Source organism: Orcinus orca, chromosome 13, assembly GCF_937001465.1.
Source record: "Orcinus orca chromosome 13, mOrcOrc1.1, whole genome shotgun sequence".
Taxonomy (NCBI): domain Eukaryota; kingdom Metazoa; phylum Chordata; class Mammalia; order Artiodactyla; family Delphinidae; genus Orcinus; species Orcinus orca.
The window spans coordinates 9,084,054-9,107,943 of NC_064571.1; the positions used below are offsets into that span (position 1 = coordinate 9,084,054).

Sequence of the window (23,890 nt, forward strand, 5' to 3'; positions counted from 1 at the left end):
CCGGAAGGATTATAGATCGCTAAGGTAAACAATACAGCTTCCAGAAGATAACACAGGATTCTAGCTTCCTGACTTTCATATAGGCAAAGAATCTTCAACCGGGAATCAAAAGCACTAACCACCACAATGGATGAGAAGCAGATGAGAATGTGCTCAGCATCATTAGTCACTAGGGAAATCTATATTAAAATCACAATGAGATACTACCACACACCTACCTGATGGGTTAACTAAAATAAAATAAATAAAGAGCCAACAATACCAGAGTTGTGAGCATAGGAGTGGAAACAGATACAAGCACTTTGGAAAACTGTCTCCTCTATGCCTATACGATGCCCTAGCATTTCTACTCCCAGACATATTCCCAGCAGAACTGGCTACATATAGTCACCAGAAGACATGCCAAGAGTGTTCTTAGTGGCATTATTTGTAAGACTCTCAAAGTGGAAACAATCCAAATGTCCACCAACAGTACCATGGTGGTGTGTTTTTATCATGGAATACTATACAGCAATGAAAAGAGAATGAACTACAGCTACAAGCAACATGCATGAAGTTCATAACCTTAATGTTGAGCAGAAGGACCCGGACATAAGAGTATATACTATACGATTCACTTATAAAAGTTCAGAAACAGAAAAAATTGACCCACGATGATTTGGGGGGCAGGGGCAGTAACTGGGAGGGTGTGCAGGGGGCTTCTAGGATATTGATAATGTTCTATTTCTTGAGCTAAGATGTATTTACACAAGGGTGCTCCTTTGTGAAAACTAGCAAGCTGAATACTTATGATTTAAGCACTTTGCTTCAACAGAAACTTTACTTTAAAACAAATCTAGGAGCTTCCCTGCTGGCACAGTGGTTAAGAATCCGCCTGTCAATGCAGTGGACACAGGTTCGAGCCCTGGTCCAGGAAGGTCCCACATGCCGCGGAGCAACTAAGCTCATGTGCCACAACTACTGAGCCTGCGCTCTAGAGCCCGCGAGCCACAACTACTGAGCCCGCATGCCACAACTACTGAAATCCGTGCACCTAGAGCCCGTGCTCTACAACACGAGAAGCCACCACAATGAGAAGCACGCGCACCGCAACGAAGAGTAGTCCCCGCTCGCCGCAACTAGAGAAAGCCCACACGCAGCAATGAAGACCCAATGCAGCCAAAAATAAACAAATTTAAAAAAATAAAAAATAGAACAAATCTAGGTGGTTGCCGAAAGTGAGAGGTTGAGCAAAACAGGTGAAGGTGGTCAAAAGGTATAAATTTCCAGTTATAAGTCCTTAAAATTGGGGGGGGAGGGGGAGGGGAGGGGGAGGGGAGGGGCGGGGTTTTAAATAAGTCCTGGGGGTGTAATGTATAGCATGAGCACTATAGTAAATAGTTAATAAATAATATGTATTGTCTATTTGAAAGTTGCTAAGAGAGTAGACCTTAAAAGTTCTCATCACAAGAAAAAAATTTTTGTAACTGTGTGGTGATGGATGTTAACTAGACTTATCGCAATGACCGCCTCACAACATGCACATACAGCAAATCATTTTGTTTTATATCTGAAACTGATATAATGTAATGTCAATTATATCTCAATTTTTTTAAATGTAGAACTGACAGTAAATTTTCTAGCCTGGGGTTACTGGAATATCCCAATCTTCTGGCCTCTTTCTCAATACCTACAACCCCCCTGAGAAGTGACACAGAACAGCAGTCAAGGGCTTGGCCCGTGGAGGGGAGCAGTCTGGGGTGGCCACTTAGCTGTCATGTGGCTGAGAATGAAAGATTCTCAGCCTCTCTGAGCCTCGGTTCCCTGTCTACAGTGCTTGAATTCAGTATTCAACAAAGGCTAACCAGTCATGAAGGCATTTCTTCCTTCTTTAACGATCCCTGCTCTACCCTCTTCCACAGCTTGGGTCTGGGGCATTTCTGGGGAGACTGGGCCTCTTGGGGAGCCTCAGTCCCTTGGATCCCCCTCTTGTTCCTGTTGCTTTTCTATCACAGCCTCTTGCCTCCCTAACTGGGGCACCAGGGAGGACAGGTGACTGGTGGATCCTGAGATGAAAGAACCCACATAGAGGCGCAGCTGGTAAATGTGGCCACGCTCCTTTCCCAGACATCTCCCCAGAGCAGCGACCCCCAGGCTGTGCTTCTGCAGTGAGACCACAAAGGCGCTGGCCATCAGGACGGCTGCCTGAACTTTTCCCAACGTGTGGGAAACAAATAACTTGAATGAGGAGCATCTCCTCAGTTTTAAGTTACTTTTCCGGACATTTTTTTTCTTAAGCTCTGGCTTCTTTTACCCTTAACATACATGCTAGGGTCCAGATAAGATGCCATCTGAATTAACATGCGATTATATAGCAGGCTCTTTTGACCTCAATGTATTCATAATTCCAAGAAAGACACCACGCCCAGACAGTGGGGCAGCTGCCACCCAAGTCAGTATGTGAGAACCACCGTGGCCCAAGCGGGTGTCAACACCAATGGGGGTAGCTTTTGGATCGTAATAACAATAATTTTTAAAACAGCTGACATTTATTGCACGACAACATGGTGCCAGGCGCTGAGCTGAGCCCCGTACGTGCCCTACCTCATTCTGTCCTCCCCACAACCTCCGGGTTGCGTGCTGTCATTCATGTGGATGACCAAATCACCAGCCACCAAAGAGAAATTTCTCTGAGCCCAAAAGTCAGTCACTATTTTGAGCCTTTTACAAAATGAACTCCACTGCACAAGCGTTTGCTCCCTTTTTAAACTTACTCTCGAGAAAGTTTGATGAGAGACGGACGTACATTTAAAGCAGGACTCTAGGTGACTGTGCATATGTGAGCGCGTGTGTGTGTGTGTGTGTGTGTGAGAGAGAGAGAGAGAGAGAGAGAGAGAGAGAGGAGAGGGAGCGCCTGCCTGGAATGGATAAATCTGTGTGTCTGTCTGCCGGTGGGTGTGGGTAACAGTGTGTAAAAGGATGCCTGAGTGTGTGTGGGATTGAGCCTGCCTGTGTGTGAGTGGGTAGGTGGGTGCGTATGTGTGCATGTATGTGTGTGCGTGTGTGGACGTGGAGGTGTGTGGGTGTGGATGTAGGTGTGGGGTCATGTGTGTGTGTGGATGTGGGTGTTTGTGGGTGTCGATATAGGTGTGGGATTGTGTGTGTGAGTGTGTGGACGTGGGTGTTTGTGGGTGTGGATATAGGTGTGGGGTCGTGTGTGGACGTGTGTGGACGTGGGTGTGTGTGGGTGTGGATGTAGGTGTGGGGTCATGTGTGTGAGTGTGTGGACGTGGGTGTTTGTGGGTGTGGATGTAGGTGTGGGGTCGTGTGTGTGTGTGCGCGCGTGTGGATGTGTGTGGGTGTGGATGTAGGTGTGGAGTCGTGTGTGTGCGCGTGTGTGGATGTGGGTGTTTGTTGGTGTGGATGTAGGTGTGGGAATGAGCCTGCCTGGGGCGGGGCAAGGGGTTGCGGGAGGGAGGCTTCCTTCCAACCAAGGCTCCTGGCTGCCAGCTGGCCAGAGACCAGGCGTTCCAGAGAGCCCGGTGAAACCAGTCTTTCGAGAACCCTGCCCAGGTCACGGTAAATAGGCCCTGCAGCAGGGAAGAGACTCTGGCTATAACGTCTGGGGAATGTTCCAGCAACCCTAGGTTTAACCCCCAACGAAACAGGCTGGCGGCTGCACACCCCAGCCCTCTGGGCTCACCTTGTCAGCCACAGAACGCAGCCCAGCCCTCAGTCTGTGGAAATCCTCCTAGACACTCCCCCTAAGAATCCCAGGGATAAAAAGGGATTTCACTTCTTATCAGAGGAGAAATCTGAAGAACCAATCTAAACTGTGTTCCAAAAAGCAGAGCACAAAATTGTACGTAGACAGTGATTTCAAAGTGAAAACACGTAAGGGCAGCTAATGAGAGAGAGCATGGCTGTAAAAATGAAAATGATTTTGAGCCTGTTGTCTTGTTACAAGATTTTTTAAACTTTAAAAAAAAAAGATTAAATTTCTAAAAAGTTATCAAAGTAAATTAAAATATTAAAAGTGCTTCTTGGGGCTTCCCTGGTGGCGCAGTGGTTGAGAGTCCGCCTGCCGACGCAGGGGACACGGGTTCGTGCCCCGGTCCGGGAGGATCCCACATGCCACGGAGCGGCTGGGCCCGTGAGCCATGGCCGCTGAGCCTGCGCATCCGGAGCCTGTGCTCCGCAACGGGAGAGGCCACAGCAGTGAGAGGCCCGCGTACCGCAAAAAAAAAAAAAAAAAAAGTGCTTCTAAGTCACAGGCTTCTGGATTGTTTGGTTTTGATTTCTGCCTGTTTTCAAAGGTTCTGATAATGATATGTAGGTCTTTTTAATTAACATTAAGGAAAAGAAATTCCCTAATAAATGGAACAGGAATACAGTAAGTAGTCCAGAATCCAGTCTATGAAATGAGCCAGGAGTCCTTTCTGTAGCCACAAAGCCTTTTACAGATGGATGTCCTGGGACGCTCGGGTGTGATGAGAGGGGTAACCCGAGGTTCAGGACAGGAGAGCACCCTGTCATAGGGCAGCTGTGCCCAATGGCAGATGGAGGGGCTCGGAGAACAAGGGGAGAGGATGGGATCAAATGGCAGCAACAGCACCAGGAAGCTGCTCCCCGTCCTCTTAACTGAGGGCCACCTTGGGCACCTCTAGGAAATTCCATAACCCTCACATCCTCCTGGCAAGTTCTGCTGAGAAGTTCTGCAGAACTCAAAACTCCCTAAGGCCAAAGGAAGGCAGAAAGAGAGAGCCAGCCCTAGGACAGGCAAGGCAAGCTGTCCCTCCCCGCAGGCTGGGCTGAAGGAACCAGCGGGCTCCCCTAAAATCAATCACCAAGTCAGCGACAGAAGGGTCCGGTCCGCCCTCCCCCTCTAGGCACACTCCCCTCTTAGAGAGTGTCTGATAAACAGGCTTGCGGCCCCTGCCTTCGAGGAGACAGACTGGCAGGAAAACGTCATGCGAGGCACCATTCCTTTCTCTCAAGGATATCCTAGCTGTTCAGTTACCTGGTTCATCAGCAGGACAGCACTACCTCGGGAGACGGGCACACAGTGGTGGCCCCTCCCAGCCCCTCTGGAAAGGACTGAGAGGCGGTCATATATGCAGAAGCAGTTTCCCCCAAAGTTGGGGCACCAAGGACTGAGAAGCTCATTTCTCACCCTGTGGTCTCGTCCAAGTGCTCCCAGAACAAGAGGCACAGACAGGAAAAGTACTGTGTCTATTCCCCCTCGAAGATCCAGCTGAAATGTCAGATTTCTACTGACAAGACAAGCAAGGCTCCGGCTTCCGGAGGGTCCCCTGCCCCTATCCATTTCTCCTGCAGGACACAGGAGAAGTGTGGTTTTGTGTTTCTGTGCACTGTTTTCCATATTAAACATCTGTCCAGTACCACCTGTCCTGACCAGAGAAGTCCAGGAAAACTCTAGAGCTGGTCTTTTGAATTAGAAATACAAGACTTTTGACAAGTAAGATCTAAGAAGCTCTTATTAGGGCCTGGCCGTAAGGCAGAGCCTTCCAGTACACAAATAATAGCTTTAGGAAGAGATCTGTAAATAGAAGATGGGTGAGGTGCTCTTAGCTCTGGCTCCTCTATGGAAGCTGGCGCACGGGCTGCACACGCACCACACTGAAGAGAAAGTGAGCAGCAGCCTGGCCAGTGTTTTGTCAGTTGCTCCGCTGGCATCTCTGCCCCAACAGGCAGCTCCTGTCACTCGCTCAGATATACTTGCCCCGGGGGAATCTTCTTGAGATCAGATCACCAGCTCAGTTCAAGAGTGTTTCCAGGTGGAGCTGTCCGAGATCAGGTGTAGAGCTGCCTTCGCTCTCCACTCTGGAGGCCGCCCTCTCCCAGAACCTCGTGACCACTGTCCCATCCCACAGCTGGGCTCAGCGCTCGCCCTATGCGACCTCCCCAGGAGGCTCCCCAAACCAGGCCTGCATGGCTCTTTCTCATCTCGCCAGAGAGCCGCTTGGGCCAGGCTTCTCCATGCCTCACACGCTCTGCCTGCTCTCAGTTGGCTCCCAAACCTTTCAGCCGGGTCCCCGCCTCACTCCCGAGCCCCACGTGCCACTTCCCCCGCATACCTGCCTGGATGGACTGCACCCTCGTGCTGCTTGGGGTGGTCCAGGGCCAGCAGAACGGGCATCATCGGAGAGCTTGTCAGAAAGGCAGACCCTTGGGCCGCACCCCAAACCCACTGAGTTCTCATCTGCGTTTGAACAGAATATCTAGGCAGTCGGACATTCATTGAAGCGACAGGTGCTCCGGTGCACACAATGCTGGGCACAGAAGTCTGATAAAGGGTGACACCGTTATTATTTAGCACCACCCCTCCCTCCGCCCTCACCAAACTGGCTCTGCTTCCCTCCTCTGCCCACTCCCGTCAAATGACAACATCATCAACTTGAATCCCAGGCAAAACCCTCAGATGTTCACAACTACTTCCCACCCCGACTAATAATCACTGGGCTCTGTCATTCTGACTGCAGAAGCGTCTGGAGGCCTAGGTCTTCCCGGGTCCCACCGTGCCTACCTGTCTCCCTGGTAGACAGCGGCTGCTGTGAACAGGGCTGTGTTAGTCCTCTGACTCCCAAAAGCTAGCACACCGTCTGACACACAGGCTTCCAAAAGTTAGATGTTTGTTGAACAAATGAAAAGAACAAGCAGGTGGAGGGAAATAAGATACTTAAGGTGCGCCAGACGGGAGGAACCCAAAGCAAATGCAAAAATTATGCAGTGTTCTGTCCAGCCTGTATAAAGTTGTTTCAGGAATAATATTAAGCAGGTGGGGAAAATGTGATGTGACATAGCTGGAAATATGGGAGGAGTTTTCGAGAAATTATTTCTAGCTTCTTCCCTCCAACATATAACTCACTAACTGTTTATGAGGAGCAGTAATAGGTGCAAGGTTACCCCAGGGGTCAGTGACCAAAGACTAAAGAAGAGCTGAATGCCTGGGACAGGCAGGAATGCCCCGGAGGGAGGGGGAGGGAGGGGCACAGCGGAAGCTGGAGGGTGGGTTTCAATGAGGGGCGGAGCTTCCAAACTCTCAAGTGGAGAGTTCTTTCATTACTGTGCTTCCAGAGTCTGGGGGAGCATCTGTGGTGAAGGAAAAACACAGCAGGGCCAGGAGCAGCCCAGCGAAGCTTCATTTTAAGATTTCGAGCTGTAGCCAAACTCAGCCAAAACTCCCAGTACTGCGAACATTCTAGACGAGGTTTAAGTGGAAGGACCAAGGTTCAAATTGCAGGAGCCTCTCAGTGGCCTCACAGCTCTCACCAATTAGTGGGTCTTACTCCTGAGAGCCTGCAGCACGAGGCATCGTGTCTTGCACATAGCACGGGGTTCAGTAAACAGTGACAGCTGCCTTGAGTTGGAAGGCAGAAGCGGCTGGGAAGCTGTCACCTCGTTGCTTTGGTCCCTAGGCGAAGCTCAGCGCCCCCAGGCCTGCAGTGACTCTCTGAGCCTGTCTCTAAGTGTGTAGGAGCATATTCATGACTCCCACTAATGAGTGAAGCCACGTCAGCTCTTGATGGTCAAAGACCGCTTATTCACTGAGAACCTGAGGCACAGGGAAGGAGAACCAAGACTCCACACTCTGCTTCTCAGTCCCTGACCTGAACCTCTGATACACGTGTCACTGCAGGAGCACCTCCTGGCTTTCTTGGGGCAGCTGGAAATGTCAAGTCCCTGGATAACAGCACAACACACCCATTTTTCTTTAGCCCTTATCAGCTCGTCAAAATTCTAACACTTCTGGAATGCGGATAATTCTCTCTCAAAGCTGACAGGTCATTCTTTCATTCAGTGACTTTTTATTGAGGTCTTACTATGTGCCAAGAACCATGTTACGTGCCAGAGATATATTGGTGAACAGAACTTAGAGCCCTGCCCTTTGGAACTGACATTCTAGTGGGAAGAGACAGACAATAAAAAACAAAGTAAACTGGTAAATTGTACAGTTGTTAGAAAGTAGTATGAGAAAAAGAAAAATGAGCACAGGGTAGGTCTGGGTAGATCAGGAAGGTCAGGGTGGGAAGGGGGTTACAGTTTTAACTAGGGTGACAGGAAGGCCTCACTGAGAAGGTGAAGTTGAAGCAGACCCGAGGGAGGGGAGAGTAAGCCATGCAAAGTCTAGGAAGAACATTCCTGCCTGAGGGAACAGCCAGGGCAAAGGCTCTAGGGTGGGAGTGTCCTCAAGGCCAGCAAGGCTAGCAGGGCTTGCCAGAGACAGCCATTCGCTCGTTGCTCATTCATCGTCTAAGAAACATTTACGGGCTTCCCTGGTGGCGCAGTGGTTGAGAATCTGCCTGCCAATGCAGGGGACACGGGTTCGAGCCCTGGTCCGGGAAGATCCCACATGCCGTGGAGCAACTAGGCCCGTGAGCCACAACTACTGAGCCTGCGCGTCTGGAGCCTGTGCTCCACAACAAGAGAGGCCACGATAGTGAGAGGCCCGCGCACCGCGATGAAGAGTGTCCCCCGCTTGCCACAACTAGAGAAAGCCCTCGCACAGAAACGAAGACCCAACACAGCCAAAAATAAATAAATAAATAAATTAAAAAAAAAAAAAAGAAAGAAACATTTACTGTTAATTTCTTTGCTAGCAACTGAGTGGAGAAAACACTAATAAGGCATGATCCCAACCCTCAGGGAGCTTATAATGCTGGTGGGTAAGGTGGAGATAAAATGACCTGAAAAGAGGATTTTACACCAGCAGCGGAAAGACTCTGGCAGAATTCAGGACCCTCACCTGAAGGTGAGGTGAAGGAGGTGCCAAAGAGTCCCCTGAGGCGCAGAAAAGACCCTCGGCTAGACTAGCAGGCACCCTGGCCCCGATTTTGGTGCTGATGATGCTGCTGGCTGTGTTAACCTGGCTTGGTGGGTTTTCTTAGCTAAGAAAGGAGCCTTCCAAACACCAGATTTGTAAAGAAAATCCTTTACGTTGCAGGTGTACACTATGCGTTTGCCGCGTCCTGGAGGGCCTCAGACTGAAAAGGTAGATGCCAGATGGAAAGATCTGCCAGAGGTCACACTGCGGGGAGCCCAGCATGGCAACGAACAAGGAAGTGATGGTGTTAACACCCCAGGTACGTTCACTCGGTGTGACCATCCCTCACACTTGCATCTCCAGGGCCTCACACTGCACAGGGCAGACTGTGCCTGTGTTTCCATGGAATTACCAGCACCCCCTCCAGGCCTCAGTCTCAGGCTGCAAGCCTGTTACGGAGGAGAGTCCAGAGGACTAAAATGTGCATCTGCAGAGCCCCACTCAGCAGTGCTCTGGCCTGAGAGATGCTAGCTCTGCTTCCTCAGCTTCAGGAAGCGGTACTTTATTTTTTTAATTTTTTTTGAGTCCAAAGGTGGCCCTGCCGAGACCCAGGAAGCTCCCACCCTGCTGATCAGGGGCTGAGAAGCCTGACCAAGCCAGTCCATACAGGTTGGATCCAGATGTGGGCTGAACGATGCTTGTCGGGTGTGTCACCAGCAACAGTCCCAAAGACCATCGAGGTGGTAAGGAGGAAGCTGCCCTGGTGAGTCCTAACCCGGTTCCCGACCAAGCAACACGGGAGAGGTCCTCTGGGCCTCGAGGCTGCAGGGTGGGGTGGGGCACAAATCCTCAGTGCTCTTCTGTTCAGACTCCGAAGCTCCCCCCAGGCTGTGCCGTCACCACGGGTCCCTCTGCAGTGAGACGACCTTACTGGGCTGTCTCCCACTCAAGTCCTCCTCAGCTCTGACGCTGAGATTGTCTTTCAAACTGAAAAAGGGAAGGTACCTGGCCCTGACCCTGACCCCAGCATCCTTGCCAGGCCAGCTCCTCCCAAACCCACTCCATCACCCACTGATTCAAGCCAGTTCAAGCTCTCCTCCACTCTCGGTTCCAGAAATGACTGAAAAGGGTCTGGGCGCTGGCTCCCAGCTAGAAGCTAGAAGCCCTCAGCCAGAGGGAGTTCCACCAATGGGAAACACAGCCAAGTCCCCAGGTTTAGGATAAGGTCCCTCCCCCTCTTCCTCCATTCCTTTATAAAGACCTTCCCTTTCTGTCTCCTCTCTCCCTTTGGCCTAGGAGGGTTTTACTCCATAATTGGTTTGTTTACTGTCACTCTGAAGGCTTTGGGGTGGCAGAGGTAGGAGAAAAGTTTTGTTGCAAGTAAGGAAAGGGGTGTGTGCCCTGAGCTCTGAGGCTGGTGAGTAAACCCTCCGAGTGTCTCTCTAACTACCTGAAAATCGGCCAAGAACCCATGTGAGAAAAAAACACAAGGCAATGCAAGGCCCGCTGAAGATTCCCAGCAGACCACAGGAGGGAAGCTTCTGTTTGGCGCCTGGGAAAGACAGAACAATAACCAAAACTTAATCGGCTTGCTTCTGCTGCATAGTCCAAAGCGTTACTTGGCATTGCTCTGGGCGAGGAGCCAACTAGAGCCCTCCCAATTCAGCTTCTGTGGGCCAGGAGCTCCAGGGACACTGTTCCCCTGCTCCAAAACCTTCCAGAGCTCCAAGCTTCCAGCAGTCTGACTGCCCTGACTTTCAGGCTCTTCCTGAGGCCCCAGATGACTCAGTCTCTCCCCCACTGACCAGTGATCAGCAGAGCCTGTACCCACAGGAACAGGACCACCTGCTGGGCCACAAGCACATCCTTTGCTCCCCAACTCAGCTTCTCTGCTCGAGGGGTTCCCTCTGCCTCAAGTACCAAGTGTCCCCACCTTTCAAGGCTCTCCTCAAATGTTCTCTCCCCTGTGAAGGCTTTCCCAGTTCACCGGCCCCTTCCCCACCCGACCCCTTCCCCACCTGACCCCAGTGAGACGTGCTTGTCCTAATCTCCATGCCCTGGTGTTGGCCTCTTCTGAGGCATTAGCTTCCCTCTGTCTGGCTCCCAGGTGGGTGAGTGTGTCTTGCTCTGCTTTGATTCACCTGAAGCGCAAAGCACGGTTCCTGGCAGACAGCAGATGCTTAAGAACTGTTTCTGCGGCCCTGAGTACCGTTCACCTCAGAGGCACGGGAGGTGCTGAGCAAAGGGACACAGAGTCACGCAAATGGAACGCTAAGATCAGCAGACACAAACCAGGCAAGGATACGCGCGACACCACAAAGAGTGAAGCGGGAGCTGCATCAGGCCTTACCCTTCTTGAACTCCTCCAGCATGGCATCCAGCTTGGTATCATGGAAGACGAAGTGCACGGGGTGGTTGTAGAAGCGGGTGATGGTCTTGAGGGGGGTGCAGTCATCGGGGTCCACGAAGGCCAAGTCTTTGACGTAGAGAATATCTACGATGTTGGATTGCTCGTCCTCATACACGGGGATGCGCGTGTAGCCGCTTTCCATAATCTCCGACATGGTGTTGAAGTCCAGGATGGCATCGTTCCGGATCATGAAGCAGTCCTGGAGCTGGGTCATGATATCCTCCACGGTTTTGGTCCGGAGTTCCAGGGCGCCCTGGATCATGTTCAGCTCCTCTTTCACGAGGTCATTATAGGGTTCCGTCACCTTCAACATCTCCATCAGCTTCTCCCGATTGTAAACGGTGCGGATCTCCTGACCCAGGAAAAAGTCCAGGAGCTTGCTGATGGGGAAACTGAGGGGGAAGGTGAGTAGCATAAAGAATTTGGTGAGAATGATAGTGTTCGCGCCCACAGCCAGCCCATGTCGGGAGCACAGGGCCTGAGGCACAATCTCCCCGAAGATGACAATGCCTATGGTGGAGAAGGCCACGGCCACCAGCCCAGACCCGATGAGGTTATCTACAAGGATGGTGAGGGAGGTGTTGACCAGCACGTTTCCCAGGAGCAGGGAGCAGAGCAAGTAGTTGCCCTTGCGTCGGATGGGCTCGATCTTGCGGGCATAGCGCCTCTCCTTCTGAGTGCCACAGTTCTGCACGATGCTCAGCTCCATGGGGTCCAGGGCCATAAGCCCCAGATTGAGGCCAGAAAATATGCCCGACAGCACTAGCAGCACCAAAATGAGGAGGATGTGCAGCCAGAGGGGCAGGAACCTCCCAGCCTCCTCCACCATGAAGAGCAGCGAGTCCTTGTCCGTCCACTTCTGCCAGGGTCCGTCCACGCCGGCGCGGGTGCACAGCGCATACAGCTTCATGTTCTCGCTCCTCCGGAGGAACTTAGTGAGCACCACCAGCATCCCGGACGTGTCCCCGCGGCTCACGTTGACCAGCTTCTGGACGACCAGGTCCTTGGTGAGCTCGGGGCAGCTGGTGGAGTTGTGGATGGTCTCGGCGTTGTCCACCTCGGTGAAGGAGATCAGGTTGCTGGAGAGGGAGCCCAGCCTCTGGCCGTACAGCCTCAGGTTCACCGTGCTGCCCTCGGACACGAAGATGATGCCATCCGAGTTCATCCCGCACGATTTGTTGCAGCTCGCCAGCCTCATGCCCAGGATCGCGCTCCGCTGGGGGTCGCCCTGGCCGCGGGCCCCCCGCGCCCACAGCAGCACCAGCAGCACCGGCGCCACCAGGAGGAGGCGCCCTCGGGCCGGCCCGCCGCCCGGGCGCCCGCCCCCGCCCACCGGCGCCATGTTGCTCCGGCTCGGCCGCCGCCGCTCCCCGCGCCCCTCCGCGCAGCCCCTCTCACGCCGCCGATCCTGCCGCTCCGCCGCCGCCGAGCCAACTGCCCGGGCCGCCTGCCTGACGTCAGGTCAGCGCCACGCCCGCCACGCCACGCCACGCCCCTCATTTGCATGGGAGGCCCCCGCCTCCTGGCGCGCGGCTCCAGCGCCCTCCCTTAAGGAGGTCCGGCATTTAAGGTGGGGCGGTGTGGGAGCGCGGGAGCCGCGGGCGAGCGCACGCCCCGCCTTCTCCTCGCACGCCTTTCCGCTCTCTCGGCGGGTCCCTCTCTCCTCCTCCCCGACTTGCTCTCTCGACCACGTAGTTCCTCTTCCGCAGCCCAGACTGGGCTTGGTTGCTGGGCTCTTTTCCCTTCCCCAGAAATCTGCAGCTCGGGGCGGTGGCCCTTCTCTGCAAGAACCTCTCGGAAGCAGCACCGCGTTGTGAGAAAATTGATTTTCTGCTATGAAAAAAGAAAAGGAGAACCTGAGGGCATAGGCCTGAGGGAGGTCTTCAAGTCCACCGGCATTGTTCTGGAACTCCCGGGGGTTTTACCCACCTTGTCCCAAGACCAGAAGTGGGTTCCCCAGGCCCAGGCCCCAGGTCTCCTTTCGGGGGCCAGTGGAGGGAAAATCTGGGGAACTGAAGCTGTAGGATGTACCCGCAGATAGAAGGGCCAGGGTCTGTCGTTTCCATTTAGGACACAAATATTGAGCACCTACTACGGCCATTTGTTCCAGACTCAAACAGTACAGCAGTGAATGAGCCGAAGTTCCTGCCCCCTGGAGTTTGCAGTCTAGGATAGGAAACCGGCAATAAACAAACACGTACGTAATATTTTTTTAATCTTCCCAACAACCCTAAGAGGTAGTGTTATTATTTCCATATTACAGATGAAGAAATTGAGTCTAGGCACAAATCAGCGTCCACCCAGACTGTTATCTTCAGAGCAGGCCTGGGTGACTTTGGGTAAGGCAAGTTAGAATGTCTCTCAGCCCCATTTTCTTCATCTGTAAAATGGGGATAAGAATGGTAACACAGCAGCATCCCACTAAGCTTGTGGGAACAGCTGGCTTAGGCACTGAACAGGACAGAACAACTCTGTGAATGTTCTTTGACTATGCAGCTGTTGTTGTTATTGTCGTTGCTGTTATTATCTGCCCTGCTGGGACCAAACCCCTAACCCCAAATTGTGGTGACTGACCCTGGGGCAGCTGCCTGTGGAAACAAGCTGAGACGCGCAGCATCAGGCCCAGCCCTGAAATGACTGCTTCCTGGGCGGCCCTACCTCGATGTCAGTCAGAAACTATGAATTGAGCACCAAGCACTCAGGGTGTGGGGGGGAAAGACCAACCGCAGCTGCCATCCAGTGAGGGAGAAGGAGACAGACAGACAAACATCCTTATAATTGCAGAGGTGTGCTGACGGGAGGATCGGGTACCAGGTTGACCACTGGGTCTTGGACCAAGTTTTTTCCCAGCCCTGGAGACAGAATCCATTTCACTGTCTCCCTGCAGAAACACTTGTGTTTATTTTTATTACGGTATACTGTTTGCCAATAAAAGCAACAATCAATACCAGCCGGAAGGAGACTAAACAGAGAGGAACAATAATATAGTGTTTTAGGAGGAGGCGTGGTGGCAGAGGCCTGATTCAACTAAGCCCTGTTAGCAGGGGTACAGGATGCTGTGTGCTAGGCCAGCCTGAAGCGACCCCTTGCAGATGCCTCACTTCATATTCCATAGTAAGTGTCCAGCCTGCCAGTTTTCCAGAAAACAGGAGACTCAGATGGGCACTGGCCAACACAGAATAAAAGCAGAGGGCTTCCCTGGTGGCGCAGTGGTTAAGAATCTGCCTGCCAATGCAAGGGACACTGGTTCGTGCCCTGGCCCGGGAAGACCCCACATGCCGTGGAGCAACTAAGCCCGTGCACCACAACTACTGAGCCTGAGCTCTACAGCCCGCAAGCCACAACTACTGAGCCCACATGCCACAACTACTGAAGCCTGCGCGCCTGGAGCCCGTGCTCTACAACAAGAGAGGCCACGGCAATGAGAAGCCCGTGCACTGCAACGAAGAGTAGCCCCCGCTCACCACAACTAGAGAAAGCCCGCACGCAGCAACGAAGACCCAACGCAGCCAAAAAGAAAGAAAGAAAGAAAAGCAGAAAGCAGAACTTTTGACCAGCTGTTCCCTCCCATGTCCACTGACCAGCATGAGCCACCTACGTCACCTCGGAGCAAGCCCAGCTCTCAGGGATGCTTCTGCCCTCATCTCTTTCCAGCCGGCTTTAGGACCAGTGCCCTCCCCTACGGTACTTAGAGAATTTCCCATTCTATTATCGACCCACTGGCTATTTTTATTTTGCCCTTATCAGACTATCTGTACTAAGAAGCATTCTATGCATGCACTGAGCCCAATGACAGAAGCCAGCAAAGGGAAGGAAAAAATAAATTTTCAAGATACTTGGGTTAAAAATGCCAGCGCTGGTGAGGATTTGGTAGGAAAAATCAGTCTCTGCTAAAGTTCACTTAATTACACCCATCCTGGGCTTCCCTGGTGGTACAGTGGTTAAGAATCCACCTGCCAATGCAGGGGACATAGGTTCGAGCCCTGGTCCGGGAAGATCCCACATGCCGCGGAGCAACTAAGCCTGTGTGCCACAACTACTGAGGCTGCGCTCTAGAGCCCGTGAACTACAACTACTGAGCCCACGTGCCACAACTAGTGAAGCCCACGTGCCTAGAGCCCGTGGTCCACAAGAGAAGCCACCGCAATGAGAAATCTGCTCACCGCAACGAAGAGCAGCCCCTGCTCGCCGCAACTAGAGAAAGCCCGCGTGCAGCAACAAAGACCCAATGCAACCAAAAATAAATAAATTAATTAATTTTAAAAAATTACACCCATCCATGATTATATTCACACCCGTGATTCGGTGAATAGAGCAGATGCAATGAAGTAAAGAAAAGAAATTCCCCTTTCCATGCTACCCAGGCAGAGGTCCATATGGCCTTGTTCTGGGTGCCCATCGTAACTTAAAGGGAAGCTTTCACAATGTCCAGAATGCTTGATGCCCTGCAAATGAAGGAGGAGGCGTCATCTGTTATTAAATAGTTTATACAGTTAAGGAAAGAAGGGAGGGAGGGAGGGAGGAGGGGAAAGAAAGAAAAAGAAAGAATGAAAGGAAGGAAGAAAGAAGAAAGAAAGAAAGAAAGGGAGAAAGAAAGAAATTCTTCTTTGCCCTCCCAGGGCCTTCAGTCTGCAGGGGAGACAAGACTCCTTGGGTAATAGTTAAATGATACAACCCAGAAAGAGTCAGAGGAGGTATTTGAGATGCAGACTGGAGTCCACGTTCATTCTCTGCCTGGCATTTGTTCCTGGTTAGGGCATTAAACCTTTCCTCATCTGCAGAGTTGAGAAACTTCCCGCAGTGTGGTGGGGACATTGTAGAGATGGAGGTGTATTAATGTGCAAAGCAGGAAGCCTGGACCATGTCTGGCTCCTGTGAACGAGGCTGTAAGAACAGCAGAAAGTGATGTGCATGTGAGAAGCCTCTCTCCTTTAGGGGGCAGACCTGTTCCTCTGCCTGGGGTAGAAGTCTTTACTCACCTGAGTTGCCTCCATTTGAAAGTAAGGAGTTTGGAGAAGGTCCTTCCCCAAGGGGTCCTGATACCTGACCCCCAAGCATCCTAAAGCACTGCATTCACTCCATTGGGCCTGATGGGTTCTTTCCGGGACCTATGGCAGCACGTCTACACTTCCCGTGGTTGAGCCCCCTCCTTTCTGGTCCTGTGTAGGGAGACAGCCTACAAGGTTTATTGCCCTTTCTGTACCTGGCATTGAGCTGACACCGAGTATCCAGTGACGAACAAGATCCTGAATCAGTAACCTGGGATCTCCTTTCCCACTTCCTAGGCTGGGATCCTCCCAGCCTGGATTCTTAGCCCTTTTCAATCTCTGGGCCTCCACAATGGGGAGCTGTGGGCAGAGAAGCTGCCCATCTGCTGGTGGAGCTCAGAGCCTGAGGTCTGCCATGGCTCCAGGCTGGGCAGAGCCCTTGGGGGATGCCGTGGGCCTGGGCTGTGAGAGCCTGGCTGGCAGCAGTGGGACACCTTTAGAGAGTGAGACACGGATCATCTTCAATACCTGCCATGGTCTGTTTCACCACTATGAGTCTATAGTAACCCTGAGCATTTGCAGGATACATCCGTGCCATTTAATTGTCTCAGGAGGGGGCTTGCCTGGTAGCGCAGTGGTTAAGAATCCACCTGCCAATGCAGGGGACACGGGTTCGAGCCCTTGTCCGGGAAGATCCCACATGCTGTGGAGCAACTAAGACCGTGCGCCACAACTACTGAGCCCGCGCGCCTGGAGCCCATGCTCCGCAACAGAAGAAGCCACCGCAATGAGAAGCCCGTGCACTGCAACTAAGAGTAGCCCCCCTCGCCGCAACTAGAGAAAGCCCTCATGCAGTAACAAAGACCCAACGCAGCCAAAAATAAATAAAAATTAAAAAAAAAAATTCTCAGGAGGGAAGGAGCAAGCATGAGGTTAGCTGGATGCTGCCTTTTTTTTTTTTTCCTCTGGCTGCACTGCACGGCACGCAGGATCATCTTAGTTCCCTGAACCGATGCCCCCTACATTGGACGCGCAGAATCCTAACCACTGGACCACCAGGGAAGTCCCTGGATGCTCCCTTGACTCACATCCCAACGCAGGTCATCCCAGCGCGTGGGGACATTAGGACCCGGTGTGTGAGGCAGATACTTCATTGAGCCAGAGAAGGGGATGAAAATACCAGGTCAGTGGATCCAGGCCAATAAAAGGATGTGCCTCTGAGAAGCAGTCAGATGCCAAAGCGGCAAGGGGAAGGAAGCACTTGTATTCACTGGCTAGGCTTCAAGGCTCCCACAGCCAGAGGACAGGTTGTTCTCCTTTGGGACAGACTCACGGGAGGCAGGATGCCCCACCATGCGGGTTCAGGCACAGCTTTGGAGGCACGATGGGGGTGGTGGCTTGGCCACAGATTGCCTGTGTGACCTGGGACTCCGGGACATTCTTGAGTGCGGAGTGAGAGGATGTCTGGCCCATGGTAAGAGCTCAATACCATGACAATGATGGGAACGATGCAGCCAGGATTTTTAGAGGACACGCAGATGTCCTTAGCTCTGCTGTGTCTCTCTATCCAACTTCAGCCAGTCTTCTTGTCCTTCCCCTTCCCTTTCCTGTGGAGGAAGAAATCAATAGAGGATGATGGGGAAAACCAGAGGCTGAGGGGGAGATCACCGAGGACTGAACAAGACCACGTGTGGCCCCCTTGGGACTCCGTGCGGAGGGAAGAAAGGAGGCTGGGGTTAGGGGAGGTCGAGCTGGTGGGGGGCAGGGGGGCTGGGGGTTACAGACAAGCTCTCAGGCTGCTGGGAGGGAGAGAAGCCTCTCATTCGGGATCAGAGAGACCTGACACCCTGCGAGCCCAGGCCTAGGGAAGCCCCTGCTGTTCCAGGGCCCCTGTGGGGAGCCCTGGGCAGCACTGGGTGTGAGAGGGGCCTGCCGGACCAAGGACTCTGCCCGCTCTCCTTCCCTCCTGCTTCCCTCCCTGTCGGGTGCACTGGAACACCCTCCGTCCCCAGGACTGGCTACCTCAGCAAGCTTTTCCTTATGCCTCCCAAAAGGGAAAGACCCTTTTCTATTTTTTAAAATAAATTTATTAATTTACTTATTTATTTGTTTATTTATTTATTTACTTTTGGCTGCGTTGGGTCTTCGTTGCTGTACGTGGGCTTTCTCTAGTTGTGGCGAGTGGGGGCACTCTTTCTTGCGGTGCGCGGGCTTCTCATTGCGGTGGCTTCTCTTGCTGCAGAGCATGGACTCTAGGCGCGTGGGCTTCGGTAGTTGTGGCACGCAGGCTCAGTAGGTGTGGCTCACGGGCTCTAGAGCGCAGGCTCAGTAGTTGTGGCGCACGGGCTTTGCTGCTCCACGGCATGTGGGATCTTGCCTGACCAGGGCTCGAACCCATGTCCCCTGCATTGGCAGGCGGATTCTTAACCACTGCGCCACCAGGGAAGTCTGACCCTTTTCTATTTTAACAGATTAACTGCTCATCGCTAGAAAAAAACTAAGAAGAGCAAGCTAACGAACGCTGAGTATTTATAGAGGCTTATGAACCAAGTTTTCAGAGTCATTGTCCCTAGTTTCTGACCCTTTTTCTTAGTTGGCAGAAATGTCACGGGCTCTGACCCTTACCATCTGGTGAATTGGGGCAAAGTGCTTGGCCTCTTAGGGCCTCGGTTTCTCCATTTTAAAGATGAAGATCAAGAGACCCTTCTCTCTGTATTGAAAGAACCAAATGAGCCCTGGTTTGAAAGCACTGCTCTGTAAACACTGGTTTCTTTCCCTTCCTCCAGGCCAGGACTTTCACATTACTGTACCTTTCATTCATTTATCCATTCGTGTATTTTTATATTTTTGCTGGCCTTTTAAAATAGGTGTTATACATGTTCGTTGCAATAAATTCAAATAACACAGGGTGTATAAAGTAGAAAATGAAAGCTCCCCTACCCCCCTTCCACTGCCCAGGGGTTGTTTTTCTGGAAAGTATCCAGCCACTGTCTGCCCTCTTCATTTGCTTCTCTTCCCTAATCTGGACTGGAGGCCATTTCCCACCGGGCTGAGAACGCTTCGGGGCAAAAACTGTGTCATAGTCATCTCTGTATCCGGAATACTCAGCATTCCATATGCGTTTGTGGAATGAATTGGATTTCCCTTTAAAAAGAGGGCAGGGGCTTCCCTGGTGGCGCAGTCGTTGAGAGTCCGCCTGCCGATGCAGGGGACACGGGTTCGTGCCCCGGTCCAGGAAGATCCCACATGCCGCGGAGCGGCTGAGCCCGTGAGCCATGGCCGCTGAGCCTGCACGTCCAGACCCTGTGCTCCGCAACAGGAGAGGCCACAACAGTGAGAGGCCTGCGTACTGCAAAAAAAAAAAAAAAAAAGAGGGCAAAAACAATACTATTGGGGACCAGGGATGGGAAATGAGGAGGAAGCATTTAGCCAGTAGCTTTATATATAAAATTGTAACTTAGAAAGCTGTTTCACAAGACAATATTTACCCCTTGATATCATTTCTGCTCTGTTCTATTTCTTAGGAAAAAAAAATCTGATCTTGACCCAACTAAATTGATTTCTTGACAGGGTCACAACTTGAAAAATTCTGGTCTTGTGCGTTGCTCACGGGCATCCACTGGAATACCGTTTGGGGGAAGCCTGTGAGGATGGTGGGGGTTAGAATGCTCTCCTTGTAAATGTCCTCCATGCCAACAGTGCGTTCCATAATCCACATGTGGCAATAAATCAGCCCAGGCAGATCAGTGAGCCAAGTTCCTGATTCCCAAACCTTATTGGCTCCTAGCCTGACCCAGGAAGGGAGACCGCCTTACAGATCTTCATTCCCAAGTGCCCAAACAACTGCCAAGTCACCAAATACCTGTAGAGCCTTCAGCAACCAGCTCATCTTGCTAACCTCAGGGCCTTTATCTTTAACCTGAGGGAACTGGATCAGATAATTAGGTTCTATCCTAATTTAAATTCTTTGATCTACGATTCTTCCTGGACAACCAAGGGAGGAAGGTAAAGGCAGATGAGAGGTAGTGGGCATCTGTTGTTCTGGTCTGTTCCGCTTCCTTCCCCTCCTTCTGCAAACGGCACCCCCCTTTCCTCTGGGAACCTGTCCCACCTCCATTTTCATGGGTTCTGGTGGGGATGGGCAACTGACCAGGCCTGGACAAAAGTACCCCAGGCCACAGCAATTGACCTAGGGTGGGTAGGACACCAAGAAGGGCCAATCAGGAGCCTGGGTTTTTATATAAGGGGAGGGTCCCTAAATGGAGGTAATAGAAGCCTCAGGCTGTCTGTTACTAGGTCCCCTCCCCCTGCTGAGGGCTGTACTTCTGTTCAGCTTCACCACAGCCTTGAAAAAAGGGGTACCATTAGTCATCTCCTTTCACAGATGAGAAAAGGGAGATTTGGAAAGCTGAAGAAACCTGCTCAGGGACTTCCCTGGCAGTCCAGTGGTTAGGACTCCGCACTTCCACTGCAGGGCGCACGGGTTTGATCCCTGGTCAGGGAACTAAGATTCCCGCATGCTGCACAGCACAGCACCCCCTAAAAAATAAAGAAAGAAACCTGCTCAGGATCACACAAAAATGGATTTCGATACTGTTCCAACCTGTCTGGACTCCAAACCTTCTTAGCCCTCCTGCGTGTGCTATACCTATCTGAGGACTAGGTTTCCAGGAGCAGAACTGTAATCGGTTGACTGAGAAATTCAATTCAGTGGGGACTTAAGATGACATGGTTTTATTTCTTTTCTAATCAAGGCTTTTAACCAATCTCTGTCAAAATTCCCCCTTCCAGCCCTCCTTGAGGTCTCTGGTGGGTCCACCATCTTTAGTGTGACTTTTAGTATCAGGAACCCAGTCAGGTCCATTAACAACTGACATCTCATTTCTGACTTACATCACCTGTGCCCCCTCGTGGTCATCCTTCTCCAGGCGCAGGGTCCAGGGTCTGCTGCAAGGACTTGGAGTGGGGAAGGGCCTTGGTCAGCCTTTCACTCCTCCAATCACTGCAGCCCATTTGGGGTGAGTGTGTATGTGTGTATCTGGTGTCAGGTGGAGGGGGTTACTTCATTCTTCCTTTTCAGGGTCAAACTTCTCCAGCACTGGGGCCTGGTAGGGCAAGGGGACAAGGGGAAGGGCAATTTCGCTTTACTTAACCTCCCACAGACTAGACCCCCCCCCCCTTTGTGGCTGTTGCTGCTTGACTGAGTGCGGCTTGTGTCCAGTTATTGGCTTCTTATGGGGGGGGGGGTTTAGCTCAGCTTCTGTTGGGACTCCTTGCCCCCAGCTTCTTGCTGTTGGGATAACCTTTGCCTGGCAGACAGCCCCTCCTGAGTCCACCCAATGGATGCTGTAGAGACCACTCCACTGATGACCCCTCTCTCCGCCTCAGGTCTTCCGTTCTCTCCTCCCTTTGCTCTAGGAGTCACAGGGCAGAACAGCAAGTCTGGTGCTTATGGTGGTATAAGATGCCAGTCCCTCTTCTTGCAGGAGCCCCCAAGTTTTCTTAGAGCACCCCCTTCACCTGACTTTGAGAAGTATGTTAGTTACCTATTGCTGCATAGCAAATTATCCCCAGAAGTTAGTTGCTTAAAATAGTAAATATTTATTATGTCCTTGATTTTTGGGGTCAGGAATTAGGAAGCACTTTATTTTATTTTTTTAATAAATTTATTTATTTATTTTTGGCTGCGTTGGGTCTTCGTTTCTGCACGCGGGGTTTCTCTAGTTGCAGCAAGCGGGGGCTACTCTTCGTTGCGATGGGCTGGCTTCTCATTTCTGTGGCTTCTATTGTTGCGGGGCACAGGCTCTAGGCGCGTGGGCTACAGTAGCTGCAGCACGTGGGCTTAGTAGTTGTGGCTCGCAGGCTCGAGAGCACAGGCTCAGTAGTTGTGACGCACAGTCTTAGTTGCTCCATGGCATGTGGGATCTTCCCAGACCAGGGATCAAACCCATGTCCCCTGCATTGGCAGGCAGATTCTCACCCACTGTGCCACAGGGAAGCCCCTAGGAAGCAGTTTAGCTGGGTGGTTCTGGCTCAGAGTCTCATGAGTTGAAATCAAGACATTAGCTGGGACCTCAGTCATCCGAAGGCTTGACTGGGGATGGAAGATCCACTTCCAGACTCGCTCACATGGCTGTTGGCAGGAGGCTTCAGTTCTTTTCCATGTGCCCTTGTCCACAGTGCTGCTCACAACATGGCAGCTGGCTTTCCCCAGAGTAAGTAATTCAAGAGAGAACAAGATGATGTAGAAACCATGATGTCTTTTATGATCTAGCCTTACAAGTGACATACCACCAGTTCTTTCCAATTCTATTGGCTATATGTACCAAAACTGACACACTATGGGAGGGGGTTATCCAAGGCATGAATAGCAGATGTCACGGACTACTGGGGGCCATTTGGAGGCTGGCTGTCACAGGAGGTGAGGGAAAATCCTCTACTGAATACTGATCAACCAACAAACATCCCCCAACGCTGACGCCCAACAGCTTCCCTTAAAAATTGGGAATACGGTCTTACTGGGTTAATGGTTAGGGTTGGAGAGCCTGTTCTCTGCTTAGAAGTTCAATAGACACATAAAGCCATCATCACCAAAATTAAAATATTGATTTCTCCTCCAAAACATATATCTCCCATAATTTCCCTTTTATCAGTATATGGCAATTCCATCTTTCCAGCTGCTGTGGCCAAAACTCCAGAGGCATCCTACTCATCTTTTTCTCTTATGTCTCTGTCTGATCCATCAGCAAATCCTGTTGGCTCTACCTTGAAAATACATCTAGAATCTAGGTACCTCTCCCCACTTCGGCTGCCACCACCCAGACTCCAGGCACCTTCCTTTAGCACCAGTATAGCCTCCTAGCTGGCCTCCTTATTCCTACCCTTTCCCTCCCACATTCTGTTCTCAAGGCAACAGCCAGAGTGATTTTTCTTTTTCTTTTTTTTTCTGGCCTCACCACATGGCTTGTGGGATCTCTGTTCCCCCGACCAGGGATTGAACCCCTGCCACAGCAGTGAAAGCCTGGAATCCTAACCACTAGGCCACCAGGGAATTCCCCAGAGTGATCTTTTAAAAACATAAATTATAAACCTCTTCTGATCCAAACCTTTCAGAAGCTCAGTTTCTTTTAAAGTAAGAGCTAAACTCCTGACATTGGCCTATACACTACAGAGTTTTATCTTAATCCTGTCAGGGAGGAACAAAGATTCTTATTGGGGAAGTGATGTAATGGAAACTAAAATTTGGTCAATGTGTTGAGGAAATGGGGTGGGAGTGAGTCCAGCAAAGAAGCTGCCATTATAATTCAGATGTGAAGGGACAGGTAGCAATTAATAAAAATTACCTCCCATTTATTCAGTGCTATGTGCCAAACACTGTGCTTTCCACACCTTTCCTCATTTAAATATTTATAGCAATTTTGTGAGGTAGGTGTTATTATTATTCTCCTTTTACAGGTAGAAAAACCAGGTCCCAAAGAGGTTACATAACTTGCCCAGGGTCATACAACTAGGCAAGGTCAACAGAGCCATGTATTGAAACCCAAACCTGTGTACTACCAATGCTTTGCAAGCTGTCATTTTCATTGACAAATGTTGAAACCAAGGGACATCATAAGAGTTTTCATGACAGAAAATAGAAATCTTTATTATAAAACAGCCGTGCATCAGTCTAGTTGTTTAAAGAAATTCCAAGTGGAGTATGATTTAAAGAAATAAAGCCATGTCTCT

At 51.3% G+C, this 23,890-nt stretch overlaps 1 protein-coding gene across 4 annotated transcripts in view; it reads right to left on the reverse strand.

The window, feature by feature from the left end:
* CNNM4 (cyclin and CBS domain divalent metal cation transport mediator 4) overlaps nucleotides 1-12,822 on the reverse strand; it is a 37,367-nt gene extending 24,545 nt beyond the window's left edge. For all 4 annotated transcript variants that reach the window (XR_004475672.2, XR_004475671.2, XR_004475670.2 and 1 more), the window contains exon 1: nucleotides 11,115-12,822. Coding sequence is in view for 1 of the 4 variants with exons in the window: in XM_004277778.4 (XP_004277826.1) it covers nucleotides 11,115-12,516 (1,402 nt within the window). In the remaining 3 variants the exon portion in view is untranslated. The remainder of the gene's footprint in view (nucleotides 1-11,114) is intronic.
* Nucleotides 12,823-23,890: the final 11,068 nt, after the last annotated feature.